We start from the raw sequence: 16,199 nt of genomic DNA on the forward strand, positions 1-16,199 counted from the left end.
TCAAAATGTTTAAAAGCATATTATTATTTGAAACTTGTAAGGGATAGTTGAATCAATACAGACATGCATATATCTTCAACAGATTTACAAACGTTAATAATGGTTATGGCAGTAAACACTATAGTGATTATATAACCTTTGATCATTATTCTTTTTTTTTGCTTCTTGTTATTTTGTCCCATAATATGAGGTGTAAAAGGCCGCAATGGAAAGCCCAAACTTATTTCCTAGTCATGGGAAGCCTTCTTTAATCTGCTCTACGTGACACAATTTCCTGGCCACATTATTATTAGATCAACCAATGCAACTTCTTTCGTTGGTTCTATCATTTTGTGTTTCTGTTTTGATATATTTCAAGAAACACAGTTGAACTCTCCATGTGACACAATTCTATCAAGATTTACGTCTTAGTGGAGTCTATTTTAAAACATTACAATAGTGTTCTAGTTTTTTTCTTGACGTACCGTTTGTTATATATGCACAAACAAGACTAGAAGTAGAGTAGCCGCTTAGGTATATGGGAAGATTTTTTAATCTTCTATGATTCCAATTTTCAAATTAAAACACTAAAAAAATCCCCACCAAAAACCATTTGAACTATATATATAAAGTTAAGTTGGTTATCTAACCTATTATTACAAAAAGATGACCAGGAATGAACATTGTACAACTTCCAAAAACAAATATTTCTTCCTCTAAATTTTATGTGTAAAAAAAACAAAAAAAAAAGAGTTGATTGAAATTGTAACAATCATAACTAAAAAAGAAATGGATAAAAAGTGATTTGTACATTTTTTGAAAACAGTACAAAACATCCCTTTTAAAGAATTTGCTCAGATACAAGTTTAACATGATTACCAGAGTTAATCTCTCTAAATATGTCACCTGTCACAGCTTAAATATTTTAACAAGGAAGAATCTTTAAAAGTGATAAAAAATGATGTTTGTTTTTGCCCCTTTTGTCAAAAACTTGATCATTCTTTTACTTGTTTCTTTTTCTCTTTTTATTCATAAACAGTGCTACAAACACACAAAAGCTACAACACAAAAATATTTTATAAAGAATATTTTTTTCTTAAAATTTGGGAAATAGTCTCCCAAATAATGGAGGTGAAGTGGAGAGAGAGACCAAAAACTCGAAAGAACCGATGCTTCTTTTTACCTATCTCTTCCTCATCTGAATCCGACTTTTGTAACTGAGAGATCATAGATGCTGATAGGTCATTTTCTTGGAAAGATCAAGTAAAGAGTCTTTTGGAGTGTTTTGTGTTCATTTCTACTTGTATGACAGAAGAAGAAGATAGCTCAGCAGCAAAAATGTCAGAGGATGTTAAGAGATATCTCAAGTTGGATCCACGCTCCTCCTCCGCTACTTCTGAACCACCTTGCTCCTCCTCCTCCTCCTCCTCCTCTGCTGCATTGGCTAACAAGTCCCGAAATTTCAAATCTTTCGAGCCGCCCTGTCCAGACCATGTCCTCGAGAACGTTCTTGAAAACGTGCTTCAGTTCCTCACTTCCAGATGCGATCGCAACGCTGTGTCATTGGTCTGCAGATCGTGGTGGCGGGTCGAGGCTCAGACCAGATTCGAGGTTTTTATCGGTAACTGTTACTCGCTCTCTCCTGTTCGGCTTACTCACCGGTTCACGCGTGTTAGGTCTTTAGTGCTCAAAGGGAAACCTAGGTTTGCTGATTTTAATCTCATGCCTCGCAATTGGGGAGCTCAGTTCGCTCCCTGGGTTGCTGCTACGGCCAAGGCTTACCCTTGGCTCGAGAAGGTCCATTTGAAACGCATGTTTGTTACTGATGATGATTTAGCTCTTCTCGCTGAGTCGTTTCCTGGCTTCAAGGAGCTTACGTTGGTCTGCTGTGAAGGTTTTGGAACCAGTGGTATGGCTGTTGTTGCTAACAAATGCAGGTAACTTTGTAGATCTGTTGAGTTGAGTCTTTTCAGAAAAGTTTTGATTTTTTTCTCATCAACTTATCAAGTGGGAATGTGTTTTCAGACAGCTAAAGGTCCTTGATCTGCTGGAGTCAGAAGTCACCGATGACGAAGTGGATTGGCTTTCTTGTTTTCCTGCTGGTGAAACGCATCTGGAGTCTTTATCTTTTGACTGTGTTGAATCCCCTATCAGTTTCAATGCATTGGAAGGGCTTGTGGTCAGGTCACCGTTCTTGAAGAAACTTAGAATGAACAGGTTTGTTTCCCTTGATGAGCTGCATCGACTAATGGTTCGAGCACCGCAGTTAACGAGTCTTGGGACGGGATCATTCAGTCCAGACAATGTGCTTCAGGGTGAACAAGAACCGGATTATGCAGCTGCTTTTCGTGCTTGTAAATCCATAACTTGTCTCTCGGGATTCAGGGATTTAACGCCGGAGTCTCTCCCAGCTATCTCTCCTGTTTGTGCTAATCTCACCTCTCTTAACTTTAGTTATGCTAACATTTCTCCTGACATGCTCAAGCCCATCATACGCAACTGTCACAATATCCGAGTCTTCTGGGTATGTTATCTTTCTTGATCACTACTGTATGGTTTCTAACATGTCTATCTGAGGAACTTTAGTTACATGCATATCTTGAAAACGCAGGCTCTTGACACGATATGCGATGAAGGATTACAGGCAGTGGCAGCAACATGCAAGGAGCTCCGTGAGCTTCGGGTTTTCCCTTTCGATCCTCGTGAAGACAGCGAAGGTCCTATCTCGGGAGTAGGCCTCCAAGCAATTTCAGAGGGATGTAGAAAACTAGAGTCTATCCTCTACTTCTGCCAGCGGATGACTAATGGAGCTGTAACAGCCATGTCTGAGAACTGTCCTCAGCTTACCGTGTTTAGGCTTTGCATAATGGGTCGCCATAGGCCTGACCATGTGACAGGAAAGCCAATGGACGATGGATTTGGTGCCATTGTTAAAAACTGCAAGAAGCTAACCAGACTTGCAGTATCTGGGTTACTGACAGATGAAGCTTTTAGCTATATAGGAGAATATGGGAAACTGATCCGTACGCTATCTGTAGCTTTTGCTGGGAACAGTGACAGGGCTCTGAGATATGTTCTTGAGGGCTGTCCTAAACTGCAAAAGCTTGAAATCAGGGACAGTCCTTTTGGGGATGTTGGGTTGCGCTCTGGTATGCATCGGTATTGCAATATGAGGTTTGTTTGGTTGTCGTCATGTGTCTTATCCCGGGGAGGCTGCAGGGAAGTTGCTCATGCTCTGCCAAATGTAGTGGTGGAGGTGTTTGGGTCAGATGATGATGATGACGATGACACAGTCACTGGGGATTATGTTGAGACATTGTACTTGTATCGGTCCCTTGATGGCCCAAGGAAGGATGCTCCAAAGTTTGTAACAATTTTATGAAAAGAAAAAAACTTGGGGTGCAAATGAGGCCATGTTTGGAGAATGTGTTTGTAACTGTAAGTGTTTCAGATACACTGGATGATTGTTTTGCTGTTTGGTTTGGTTGTATTATTAGCCGTGAAGGAAGAAAAGATTATGAAAAATCAAGGAAAGAATCAATCGTCTTATTATTTTTGTTTGCATGGTACATTGCCAGATTTATTTACAACCATTTCAGGATTATTTTTCGTCATCATAACACTTTAAGTGTTTCTATTTCGGCTTACTATTAGTCTCTTCACCATTCTTCTTGTCTTCCTCCATCACCAGATGCTGCTCTATGGTCTCGATGAAGCCAGTAACTTTCTCCAAGCTTTTTTCATCAAGCCTGGGGACGGTATGGCCTTTGGGATGATGAACGACAACCGGATTCTTGAAGAATTCTATCAGCTGGGTTCCGTAAGGTTTCAAGAAATCAGTCTCTCCTGCAACCACCAGGTACGATCATCATAAGAATGAGCCTTTTTGAAGAATTTGGCAAACTAGAGGTGAGAAATCACAGATCATCATACCTAAAAAGTGGAGGGAGAGAGTGTCCAAGGAAGATGAATACGCATTCTCTATCAGCTTCGTGGATTTCAACATAGCTCCTCCAATGATTATGATGAACTTGATCTTTGGCACTTTCTGAAGTGCAACTCCCTGCAAAATTTGCAAATTTCAAATCAGACAAAAGCCTTATGTTAATATAATTAGAATGATTATGTCATGTGTATGTTATAGACACGTACCTTAGCTTGCATTCCTGGTAAACCCCCAGACAAAATTGCCCCCTGAGAAAACCCAATGAGACCATCAAAGGGACCAAGCTTGATCATACGATCTTCCAAAAACTCCAAACATTTCTCGAAGTTGGTATACTCTGTGAATTCCTGAATTTCAAAAAAATTCCAACGTAAGTAAACACACACACACGAATCGAGAGTTATCATCAACAAAAGAAACAGGTGGGAGAGAGAGAAAAAAAAAAAACAGAAAAAAAAGGACTACCTTGTTAAATTGAAACCACTCGTAATAAGGAGGATCAAAGATGCCATCAACATCAGATTTGCCTTGACAAGGAAAAGGTGCGTCGAGAAACACGAGATCCAACCGATCAGTTACAGATTTAGGCCACTTGTTAAGCTGTGTCTTCATAATCTCTCCGCTCGTTCGAAATCCATGGAGACACAAAAACCTTGGTTTCCTCACAATCGACGATCCTCCTTCGCTTCCCATATTTATACACAAACTCACAATGTATTTTGTTATCGTTGTCTTGTCTCTTCCCCTCCACAAAGCCTTTTTATAAAGCTCTCTGTTGCAAATTGCAAATCCAATCTCCTCCTTCTAAGAACCATCGTGTTCACATTTGCAACCTTCGCACATGCGAAATACCAAAAAAAAAAAGTCGCTAGATTGGGCTAACCTGATTGGTTGGCAAATTTTGGTCAAATATCAACGGCAATGAAACAATCAGTGTTTACAACGGACGGTCGCGATTAAAACTTATGTCACACGCGTGAGAAAAGCCAATTGTGCGTGCCCGCTAGTTAGGCGTCGGTCCAATTAAATCGAACCAGTACTAAACCGGATATGTAGTGTATAATCTCTAAATCAACAAGTCAAATCCGGTTTTTGTGTGTGTTTTCAATTAATTTTGTTAACAGAGACGAGAGAGTGGGGGAGATGAGGAGAAGAGGCAAGGAAGAAGACGAAGTGGAGCTTTTGCTTCAAGCTGCTCAAGATGAGATGATACTCAAGCTCTCTGTTGATTCCCACGCTTCTCGATCTTCTTCCGATTACTTAGATCCAGATCTCCATTCTAGATTCCTCGCTCTCAAATCTCAGAAGAAGAATAAAGATCATCAGAAACGACGGCCGAGATCGCCGACGAAATCAAAGGATGTGACTGAAGAGACGCCGGAAGATCTCATGCTCAGATTCTCGGCTCTCAAGACTTCTCTCCCCTCCGCATCTTCTTCGCCTTCGTCCTCTGTTTCCAAACCTGTTCTTCTTCAGGATGAGATCGAAGAAGAAGAAATCGGAGAAGATGCTGAAGTGGAGAAACTGATTCAATGGGCTATAGACGCCGCTCGTCTCGATCCTTCTCCTCCGTCTGACGATGATGACAATCAGAGTTCCGATGACGATGATGATTCAACGAGAGTTGTCAAACGCTAATTATATCAACTTGGCTCTCTACTTTAAGGTATTTTCTAATGTTTTTGCATTCACAGTTTGTATATCAGATCAAGTGCTTTCATTTGCTTAAATACCGTATAGTGTCATTGTTACGATCAGTAGAGAACACTTAGATTCAAACATGCATCATGATGATAGGTTGGTACAAAGATAAGAGATTAGGACAGTGGGAGCTTCTTAATGAACTCTAATACAGCTTTGGCAGTGTTAGTGGCAGCCAAAGATCCAAACTTATGAACTGTGTTAGCTCCTCCTACTCCAGCTAAATCTGATAACCCCCTTATCACGATTATTGGATACCCATTTGATGCGCACGTCTAGGTCATATCAAACACACAAATGTATCACTTAAACAATCAAAATGAAAATGTAAGTTAATGATTTCAAAGATGAATAATTTACCATAGCCACTGCAGAGCTCTCCATATCTGAGGAGGAAACTCCAAAAGTTTCGTGTAAGAAATTTCTATAAGCTGCATTATCCACAAATATGTTAGCTGTGGCTGCTTTTAATCCGACCACCAATTTTGGTTTCTTTGGAAGACACAAACTTGAATTGACACACTGCGACAGCTCCATCTTCTGCACCCATATAACATAAGAAGAAGAACCCTTTAACAGCAATGAAACTATATTGCAAAACTCCTAAATCTAATCAAAAATATCATTGTTAACAACAACCTCTAGACCAGCTGCAAGATGAAGCCACTCTTGAGTTGTATTGATCCAAAAGACGTTCTGAGGTGAATTGATGTGACCTGTGACTGAATATAGTTGCTCGTTACCGTATTTGAGACTCCCTAACTCATTGTTGCCATCTCCTTGTGGAATATTATAGCTCCCGATATCTAAGGACGCTGCATCTTCACCTTCCTTTGCTTTGTTTGGATTCTGGTTTTACACAGAGCCAAAATCATCAGAAAACATGAGAAAAGAAGAAGCAATTAATTCTAACATCAATATTATATTAGTATCTTACCAGCCAATCCCACAAGCCAGCATTGGTGATTTGCTTAGGAATGCTCACATCTCCTATGGACATTGAGTTGTTCATATTTCCTGCAATACCAAAATGCACAATCCCTTTCACATTGAACACATCTATCATCTGTTGTGTTACTGCTGCTGCGTTCACCTGCAAAATATTTCTTAATAACATTTACCATCTCCCTTTTATAGAAAGTTAATAGAAGAATTAAATATGGTCTAAAACTTTTATAAAAATTAACTAGATTTTATCCCGCGGTACACCGCGGACATATAATTTATATTATAATTTATATTTTATGTTTTATCTATTTGTTAAATATTGAATGTTTTGTAAATAGAGGAATAACTAAATTTTTTAGTTGTTGTGCGGATAAATATTTATATTATTTTTTAACCCGCAATACACTTCATGACCATATGTTTGTTATATTTAGTTTGTTTTGTTTAGTGTTTGAGATTTTATTTTGATTTTTAATTATTATAACAAAAAATAAGGGATCTAAATACATAATCAGTAATTATACGCTGTGATTAAGTCACATTTTTCCTAATGATTTAATTATTTTATACAATCTTAGTTAAATCAACTTGATTTTATGTCAAATATTCTAATATTAGTAGTGTTGATAAATAATTAAATGAAAATTTAACCCGTGTTAACACAAATTTAATAATATTTTATTAATGTCAACATGTTCTCTTTATAACTCATCTACTATATAACCGCATTATATAGTATTTTAGAATTTTTTAATTTTACATATTCGTAATAATTAAAATTTTTATTAAGTTTAGATATGTTAATTATAATATTTAAATAATTATCTATTGAAGTTTTTCTTACGTTAAGAATCAAAGCTCACAAAATTTGGAAAACAAAATGGGAATCAATTTTTTTTTTTTTTTTTTTTACGAAAGATTCAGATATAAAATATCTTCAAAACACAACATAATGTATGGTTAAATATATAATAGTTTCTATTTTCATATTGATTGCTGTTATATTTTTAATTAAAACTAGATTTAAGCCCGCGGTACACCGCGGGACAATATTTTTACAACACAAAAAATTAAATTTTAAAAAGTTGTATTTGTTTGTTAATTTAGTTTCTTTTATTTAGTGTTTAAGATTGTATAATTGTATTTTAATTGTTAATTATAAAATTTGATCAGTTGTATACCGCAGACATGCGACAATTATTTAGTTTTATTTATACTAATGTTACATTTGTACCGTATTGAAATTCTTATGGTTATAAAAATATAAATTTTTACTGCTTTTTAGATTTAACCTGTGAAAGAATTATTCTTACATTATTATATTTTTAAACTTTTAGTGTTTATAATTTAATCCGTAAGTTTAAAGTTATTTAGATTTAACCCGTGAAAGAATTATATTTATAAAAGTTATTTTGCAGTATACTGTATATTAATTTATATTATAAATACTCCAATTTATTAGATTTAACCTGTGAAATAATTATTTTTGCATTTTTTATCAGCATATTAATAACCATTAAAGTTTTAATTGTTCATATGAAACTGAATATTAGAGTTTTTAAAAGAAAAGAAGATTGTATAGATATTTTTGGCATATGTTATTAAGTGTAATAAATTTCTTAATATATAAATTGCTTTAAGAAATTATAAACCAAATTTGTAGGGACATTTTAGGAATCTAATTGATTCTCTTCGTATGTGCAATTTTTTAAGGATTAGTTTTGTAAATAAGTATAATTTAAAGGACACCAAATGTACTTCAATTTATAGAAACACTACGGGATAATTATTTAGTTTTATTTATTATAATTTTAGAAATATGAGGAATCAACTCCTAAGTACCTCAAATCAAGTAATGTAGATGATGAATTCTACATTTTACAATCAAAATATGTAAAGCAAAAATTTCTATAGAAAGTATATACAAACAAAATTTCTAAAGATAGTTTTGGTGATTTTATGGGATTAAAACTTTAATTGGTATAACTGTTTTTGGAAAAATCAGAATGTATAGATATTGTTAAGATTTTATGGCAATAAATGTAACAAATGTTGGTCGATTTAAGAAAGTTTTATATTTGAGTTTTTCTGCAATGTTATTTATAGAATTTTTTTGGGGGTTAATATTATAAATAAAAAAATTAAATAAGCAAAACTTAAAGGGCATATCACAAAATGTATATATTTATGTTGATGACTAAATTAAAATTTAAGGTAATACTCAAATCCTAGATTTTAACCCGCGGGTTCGTTCTAGATTTTAACCCGCGGTACACTGCGGGACAATTTTTTTAAAATAAAATTTATTTTATTATTATTATATTTAGTTTGTTTTGTTTAATTAATTTTGTTTGGATTGTCAATTATTAGAACAATAATAAGAGAATTAAATATATAAATATGTAGTTTATAAGCTATTGTCTCATTAAGTCATTTTTGGTTTATGTCCTTCAAGTTTTATGTATTAATTTTAATTATTTACTTAAGCTATTTATTTTAACCCGCGGTACACCAAATAACAAATATTTTTAAAAATGTTTTTAATCCAAATATTGTTAATTTTAATTTTAACAACATAATAGTAATTATTTATTATTTACTTAAGCTATTGTCCTTCAAGTTTTATGTATTAACTTACTTAAAATCCTTCAAATCTTTCATAAATATGCGGGATTTAAAATTTCATAAAATGTATATATTTCTATTAATAAATATTTAGGAAACAAAATTTGGAGTAATGTTAGTTTTGGAAATTTTTTAGGGGTTAATGTTGTAAATAACATTTTAAATAAACAAAACTAAAAAAGGCACAAAATGTATTTCAAAAATGTTAATATAGATTGAATTTTTGTTTTTTTGTTTTTTTTTTTCCTTCATTTATTCTGTGCTGTTGATAGAAGTTTTTTGTTGTTGACATTTCAATACTTTGTTTTATTTGGGTCAATATAATGTTGTGCTTATCTCTAGTGTGTGTACTAGTTTTTTAGATAAGAAATATAATAACCAGATAAACTCTTTTTCTTGTTGTAGTATTTTGTTTGGGTCATAGTAATATTTTGTTGGGTTGCTCACCATTCCTCTCCCACATCTAACATACACAACCTTTTTCTCGTGAATCTTCCCTATTCGAAATCGTCTTCCTGCATTTCATATACGTACGTTAGTCATAAAATCAGAAACTAATTTACATTTTTCAACTCAAAGGAACTTACGTCCAATGGACCTAAACAAAAAAAAGGATCACTCTCTTAAGTTAGAAAATGGTAATTAAGCTCAGTAGATAGATACCAGAGAGATCCAAGAAGGGACGAGTAGGGTCGGGTCTGAAATCGACGCTGCGGAGAAAAGCATCTTCTTCGGTCTCAATGACAGTCACGAGGCCGATGTAAGTTCCTCTGCGGTTGAGTTTTCTGATGGGAATGGCGGATTCTAGTTTGTTGGAAGATGTGGGTGAAACAGGCAAAACGTGGGAGGATGAGATTATGATGATGATGAGTAGAGGAAGAAGACAATTAAGAGTGTGGTCCTGGGAAGCCATCTTATTAATGTTTGGTTTGAGAGAATTAAATCCTCAGGTCATATGTATACATACGCATATCACGGATATATATAGAGAATAGAGTCCAAGTCCAACCTCTACGAGAGGCTGCTATGAGCAGAAAACTAATAGTAGTAAGATATTTCTTCTTTCCACGTCGTTATCGTTTCGTTTCGTTATACCCTACGGCTGCGCGCTATTATTGTTAACTTTTTTTTTCCAAATACAAATTTTTAAAAAAAAAACATCAACCAATCCCGTAACGACATATAAGGTGTATTAAGGGTTCTAAAATGTTATACGGTTAGTGTACACTCATCATTAGTTTTTTTAATTAAAAGCTAATAGCTAAAGACGCCCCATTATTTGTCCAATGGAGGTGCTATTAGTTTCTTCACCATTCTTCTTGTCTTCCTCCATCACTAGATGCTCTATGGTATCGATGAACCTTGTAACGTTTTCCAAGCTTTTGTCATCAAGCCTTGGGACGGTATGGCCTTTGCTATGATGAACAACAACCGGATTCTTGAAGAGTTCTGTCAGCTTGATTCCAGAATGTTTCACGAAATCTTTCTCTCCTGCAATGCAACCAGATACGATCATCAAAGAATGAAGCCTTTTTTGAAGAATATGGGCAAAACTAAATCACAGATCAGTGGGGAACCCTTTGCGAAGATATTCAATGACCAGATTTCTCTATTGGATGAAAGTTGCGGCTACGTGGAACAGGCACTTTTGCTCGTCGTACACGCAGCATTGCCTACATGGCATTATATGCTATCTTTAGGACGTTAGGTCCCCTTTGTTTACCTCTTAGTATCTATGGTATTATGTCAAGCTCTAAAGCTTGGTTGTTGTTTAAGTTAAGACTTTTATGTTTAGCTTACTTTTTCGCCTTTGTAAAGATTATTGGTGTTATATAATAGAATGTTCAATGATTAAAAAAAAAAAATCACAGATCATCAAATAAATATACCTAAAATGTGGAGGGAGAGAGTGTCCAAGGAAGACGAGTACGCATTCTCTCTCATCTTCGTGGATTTGAACATAGCTCCTCCAATGATTATGACAAACTTGATCTTTGGCACTTTCTGAAATGCAATTCCCTGCAAAAATTTAATCAGAAAAAAAGCCTTATGTTAAATATAATTATGATGATATGTTATAGACACGTACGTACCTTGGCTTGCATTCCTAGTAAAGCCCCAGACAAAATTGCCCCCTGCCAAAAAAATTTTTTTGGAGTTTAATTAAAAAGAGAGTACAAAAAAAAAAATCAAACTCTGTTATTGCAAAATTTCAAATGTAAGATTAATTAGTACCTGGGAAAAACCGATGAGACCATCAAAGGGACCAAGCTTGACCATACGATCCTCCAAAAACTCAAAACATTTCTCCAAGTTGGTATACACTGTGAATTCCTGAATTTTTTTAAAAGAAAATATCCCAACGTAAGTAAACACACAAACACACACACGAATCGAGAGTATCATCCAACATATGTAAGAAACAGGTGGGAGAGAAAGAAAAAAAAACAAAAGTCAAAAAGGACGACCTTGTTATATTGATACCACTCGTAATAAGGAGGATCATAGATGCCATCATAATCAGATTTGCCTCGACAAGGAAAAGGTGCGTCGAGAAACACGAGTTCTAATCGACCAATCACAGATTTAGGCCATTTATGAAGCTGTTTCTTCATTTTCTCCCCGCTCGTACGAAATCCATGGAGACACAAAAACCTTGGTTTTCTCAAGATCGACGATCCTCCTTTGCTTCCCATTATACACAACTAACTCGTATTGTTTTGTTATCGTTGTCTCTCCCCCCTCTTCACAGCCTAATTATAAAACTCTGTTGCAAATTAATGCAAATCTCTTCCTTCTTCACATTTGTATCGCGCATGCGAAAATACCAACCAAAAAAAAAAAGGTCGCTAGATTGGGATAACGATTATATGGACAGTATTGAGCGTGTCAATATATATAATGTTGTCCCTAGTGTGTACTAGTTATTTTTTGGAAATCCCTAAGAAATAATAATAACTCTTTTTCTTGTTGTTCTATTTTGTTTGGGTCATAATATTTTGTTTTGTTTTTTTTTTTTTTTTTTTTTGCTAACGTGCAAATATCATATTAATGAAGAGTTGGTTTTACAACCTTTACATTGGTTTCTTGGCAAAAAAATAAAACAAGAAAGCAATTGTGCACAAAAGGCTAAGATATCTAATTCATTACAACCACAGTCCCATAAGGTTCTTGAACCGCTTTTTCAGCTGTCTTGCAATGATTGAGTTCCTGATCTCACGATCTATTTCTTTGAAGAGGATAGAAGGTGTGATGCAGGTTTGGTTGTGAAGAAGGTTGTTCCTCTGTTTCCATATTGCATATATGACCGATTGGGCTACCAATTTTCTCAGAGTCGGCGGGGATCTGTTATTCTTCACTTTTGTCCAGGAGATGAGGTCCGACCAAGAGGTGAAGTAAATTTGTGGCAAGCCTAGTCTCGAATTTGTGGCAAGCCAGATGGATCGTGCATAATCACAAGCCAAGAAAAGATGATCTCTGGTTTCCTGGTACAGAGAGCATAAGTCACAGGTACTGTTAATGTTCATTCCCCATCTTACCAATCTCATTTTAGTAGGGAGACGATCCAGGTTTGCTATCCACATGTTGAAAGCGTGCCTGGGCATAGCTCCTTTAAACCAAACTGAGTCGTGCCAATCCACAAGAGGTGCTCGCGGCCTGAGCGCATCCCATGTTTTCCTAGTTGAGAAACCCTTACAGGAGTTGTCCTCTACTACCCACTCATAAGAATCCATGCTTTGCGAGACACTAGGCAGGTTTATTGTTGTTAGATAGGCATGAAGAGCAAGGGATTGTTCTGATCTTGGGTCTGCTAAACTCCAACCCTCGTGGTTACACACATCCATAACTTTGGCGTTTGCTGGAGCTCTTAACCTCCGAGGGCCCCCTGTACCTATGAACTTGATCAAGGGACCAAAGCATGGAACTCATATTTTGTTTTGTTGACCAAAAAAAAAAAAGATAACTCTCTTCAGTTAAAGATACCAGAGAGATCCAAGAAGGGATGAGTACTAGTAGGGTCGGGTCTGAAATCGACGCTGCGGAGAAAAACATATTCATCGGTCTCAATGACCGTCACGAGGTCGACGTAAGGTCCTCCCCGGTTGAGTTTTCTGATGGTAATGGCGGATTCTATAGTTTGTTGGAAGGTGTGGGTGAAACAGGCAAAACGTGGAAGGATGAGATTATGATGAATTGATGATGATGAAGAGCAGATGAAGAAGACAAATTAAATAGTGTGGTCCTGGATAGCCATCTGATTTGGTTGGTTTGAGAGAATTAAATCCTGAGGTCCTCATATGTATACATACGCATATCATTGATATATATATATATATATATATAGCATCCAAGTCCAACCTCTATAATAAGACTACGAGAGGCTATGAGCAGTAAGACGATATTTCTTCTTTCCACGTCGTTATCGTTTCATTTAACATGCGGCTGCGCTCAACAACTTCTTGTTCATTTTTTAAAAACATACAACATAAAGTATCTTTTATGTTTTTTTTTCCTTGAAAATATTATGTTAAAACAAAAATACAGAGTTCAAACATAAGATTAAAGAAGAAGCTGAATTAATTGTTTTTTTTTTATCATCAAAAACAGCAAAAAAGCTGAACAACTTATTTCTTGAAAAAAAAGAATACAGATTTAAACATTCATAACAAGAGGTTACGCGTAGGGATTAGTGTTGTGGGACGATGGGAGCTTCTTAATGAACTCTAATACAGCTTTCGCAGTGTTAGTGGCAGCCAAAGATCCAAATTTTCTAACAGTGTTATCTCCTACTCCAGCTAAATCTGATAGTCCCCTTATCACAATTATCGGATACCCATTTGACACGCACGTCTGGTCAAATCAAAACACAAACAAACAAAAATATCACTTTAAATCAAATTTATTGACATTAAAGAATAAAACATGAATAATACTAGAAGTAGTATCAGTCGTCTTACCATAGCCACGGCAGAACTCTCCATATCTGACGAAGAAACCCCGAAACTGTTGTATAAGAAAGTTCTATAGGCTGCATTATCTACAAATATGTCAGCAGTGGCTGCTTTTAATCCGACCACCAATTTTGGTTTCTCTGGAAGACACAAACTTGCATTCACACACTGCAAAAGCTCCATCTTCTGCACCCATCCATATACCATAGATGGAAGAACAAACCCTTTAATAATGGAGCTATTGCAAAACTCTTAATTAATCTTAACCAAATATATATCATTGTTAACAAACCTCTAGACCAGCTGCAAGATGAAGCCAATCTTGAGTTGTATTGATCCAAAACACTTTCTGAGGTGAATTGATAGGACCATTGACTGAATATAATTCCTCGTAACTATATCCAATAGTCCCTAGCTCGTTTTTGCCATCTCCTCGTGGAACATTATAGTTCCCGACATCTAAGTAGGCTACATCCTCACCTCCCTTTGTTTTGTCTGGATTCTGTTTTAGTCGTACCATAATCATCAGACAACTAGTTATACATATCAATATCAAACACATGTGTAATTTTTAGAAAAATTACCAGCCAGTCCCACAAGCCAGCATTGGTGATTTGCTTAGGAATGCTCACATCTCCTATGGACATTGAGTTGTTTATATTTCCTGCAATACCAAAGTGAACGATCCCTTTCACATTGAACACATCTAACATCTGTTGTGTTGCTGCTGCTGCGTTCACCTGCATATATTTTTACAGAATTAACTTTTACCATCAAGAGGGTTGGTTTGATATTTTTAATATGGATTTAAAATTATTTAATTATTATGCTAATATGCCCAATCAATACTTTACTCACTATATTATTACGAATTTAATTCAAAATGTATTAGCTTCTGACTTTTGAGTCCACTAATTTGGTATTTGTTGTAAATAATTTTTACAATATGTGTAATATTATTAATAAATATCTTCTAAAACATTTAGGAAAAATAATTTTAAATAATATTATTTTTATTTTATTTATTATTTAATATATTTTGTGCCCACACCTAGATTTGGCATGTGCTCATCCCACTGTACACTACTTTTTTAGGTAAGAAAAATAACCAAAATAATCTCTCTCTCTTTTTTTTTTTTTTTTTTTTTTAATTTGTTGGTCAACTTAATATGTTGTGGTTTCTATTCTACCAAAAAAAGAACTTAATACAAATGTTGTGGTTACTCACCATTCCTATGCCGCATCTGACATACACAACCTTCTTGCCATGAATTTTCCCAATCCGAAAACGTCTTCCTGCATTCATGTTACTCATAAGTCATAATCAGAATCACTCCCTAGCTTATGATCTCAAAGGAACTTACTTCCATTTAACTAAAAACAAAGGAATATATAAGGTAGAAAACTTGGAAAACAAGATCGATTCAAAAGGTAGATTAAGTTCATTAAGATATACCAGAGAGATCTAAGAAGGGATGAGTAGGGTCGGGTCTGAAATCGACACTGCCGAGAAAAGCATCTTCCTCGGTCTCAAAGACAGTCACGAGGCCGATGTAAGGTCCTCTACGGTTGACTTTTCTGATGGTAATGGCGGAATCTAGTTTGTGTAAAGGTGTGGGCGAAACGTGTGAGAAAGAGATGAAGATGATGAAGAGCAGAGGAAGAAGACAATATTTAAGAGTGTGGTCATGGGAAGCCATTCTGATTGGTTGGTTTGAGATTTAACATCCACAGCTAAGGAGGTATACGCATACATATATATATATATAACAAGTGAAAACCAAGCCTCTACGAGCGAGCGAGGCTGATCAGATGAGCGGAAACTAGTATGATGTTTCTTCTTCCCACGTAATTCTCGTTTGGTTGATTGATTCTTTAATCGATTTTGATATTATAATCTTTATATACATACGCTAAACATGCGATATTTAAAGGGATATTGAAAACAAAATTGACCTTTACGCGCTTAGTATAGCCGTATGATTTAATTATAGTCCTGAATGCATACTACTATAGAAGCAAACCCCAATTGTTGTCAGTGATAATTT

The 16,199-nt window shown here is 35.4% G+C and overlaps 7 protein-coding genes across 9 annotated transcripts; 2 read left to right on the top strand and 5 right to left on the bottom strand.

Moving 5' to 3' along the window:
* Positions 1–952: 952 nt before the first annotated feature.
* Positions 953–3,531, top strand: LOC104717840 (F-box protein FBX14-like). Its single transcript, XM_010435471.3, has 3 exons — positions 953–1,916; positions 2,005–2,503; positions 2,591–3,531. The coding sequence occupies exons 1-3, from the start codon at positions 1,285–1,287 to the stop codon at positions 3,359–3,361; spliced, it is 1,902 nt and encodes a 633-aa protein (XP_010433773.1). The 5' UTR covers positions 953–1,284; the 3' UTR covers positions 3,362–3,531.
* On the bottom strand, positions 3,503–4,959 carry LOC104717838 (uncharacterized). Its single transcript, XM_010435470.3, has 4 exons — positions 4,391–4,959; positions 4,132–4,272; positions 3,913–4,042; positions 3,503–3,825 (listed from the first exon to the last, which is right to left on the bottom strand). The coding sequence occupies exons 1-4, from the start codon at positions 4,616–4,618 to the stop codon at positions 3,614–3,616; spliced, it is 711 nt and encodes a 236-aa protein (XP_010433772.1). The 5' UTR covers positions 4,619–4,959; the 3' UTR covers positions 3,503–3,613.
* A 59-nt stretch (positions 4,960–5,018) lies between these two features.
* On the top strand, positions 5,019–5,994 carry LOC104717844 (uncharacterized). Its single transcript, XM_010435477.3, has 2 exons — positions 5,019–5,591; positions 5,723–5,994. The coding sequence occupies exon 1, from the start codon at positions 5,069–5,071 to the stop codon at positions 5,561–5,563; it is 495 nt and encodes a 164-aa protein (XP_010433779.1). The 5' UTR covers positions 5,019–5,068; the 3' UTR covers positions 5,564–5,591; positions 5,723–5,994.
* LOC104717843 (bark storage protein A) lies at positions 5,620–10,282 on the bottom strand. The gene is made up of 6 exons (XM_010435476.2): positions 9,863–10,282; positions 9,647–9,714; positions 6,564–6,719; positions 6,266–6,475; positions 5,987–6,166; positions 5,620–5,901 (listed from the first exon to the last, which is right to left on the bottom strand). The coding sequence occupies exons 1-6, from the start codon at positions 10,110–10,112 to the stop codon at positions 5,743–5,745; spliced, it is 1,023 nt and encodes a 340-aa protein (XP_010433778.1). The 5' UTR covers positions 10,113–10,282; the 3' UTR covers positions 5,620–5,742.
* Positions 10,283–10,314: 32 nt separating this feature from the next.
* LOC104717842 (uncharacterized) lies at positions 10,315–12,164 on the bottom strand. Of its 3 annotated transcripts, XR_756306.2 has the most exons (6): positions 11,668–12,164; positions 11,435–11,533; positions 11,293–11,334; positions 11,089–11,218; positions 10,777–10,872; positions 10,315–10,690 (listed from the first exon to the last, which is right to left on the bottom strand). XR_756306.2 is itself a non-coding variant. In XM_010435473.2 (5 exons), exons 1-5 carry the CDS (start codon positions 11,893–11,895, stop codon positions 10,461–10,463), a joined length of 729 nt encoding a protein of 242 aa, XP_010433775.2. In that variant the 5' UTR covers positions 11,896–12,164; the 3' UTR covers positions 10,315–10,460. The 3 variants fall into 3 exon arrangements, 2 of the variants coding, with proteins under 2 accessions (XP_010433775.2, XP_010433777.1); XM_010435473.2 differs by lacking the exon at positions 10,777–10,872; XM_010435475.3 differs by having other exon boundaries at positions 10,315–10,872.
* Positions 12,165–12,196: 32 nt separating this feature from the next.
* LOC147935870 (uncharacterized) lies at positions 12,197–13,602 on the bottom strand. Its single transcript, XM_010435472.3, has 2 exons — positions 13,184–13,602; positions 12,197–13,098 (listed from the first exon to the last, which is right to left on the bottom strand). Exons 1-2 carry the CDS (start codon positions 13,256–13,258, stop codon positions 12,346–12,348), a joined length of 828 nt encoding a protein of 275 aa, XP_010433774.1. The 5' UTR covers positions 13,259–13,602; the 3' UTR covers positions 12,197–12,345.
* A 157-nt stretch (positions 13,603–13,759) lies between these two features.
* LOC104717845 (bark storage protein A-like) lies at positions 13,760–16,053 on the bottom strand. Its single transcript, XM_010435479.3, has 6 exons — positions 15,608–16,053; positions 15,380–15,447; positions 14,736–14,891; positions 14,444–14,653; positions 14,158–14,337; positions 13,760–14,050 (listed from the first exon to the last, which is right to left on the bottom strand). Exons 1-6 carry the CDS (start codon positions 15,849–15,851, stop codon positions 13,874–13,876), a joined length of 1,035 nt encoding a protein of 344 aa, XP_010433781.1. The 5' UTR covers positions 15,852–16,053; the 3' UTR covers positions 13,760–13,873.
* Between the last annotated feature and the right edge of the window lie 146 nt (positions 16,054–16,199).

Source organism: Camelina sativa, chromosome 10, assembly GCF_030686135.1.
Source record: "Camelina sativa cultivar CO46 ecotype springtype chromosome 10, ASM3068613v1".
NCBI lineage: Eukaryota > Viridiplantae > Streptophyta > Magnoliopsida > Brassicales > Brassicaceae > Camelina > Camelina sativa.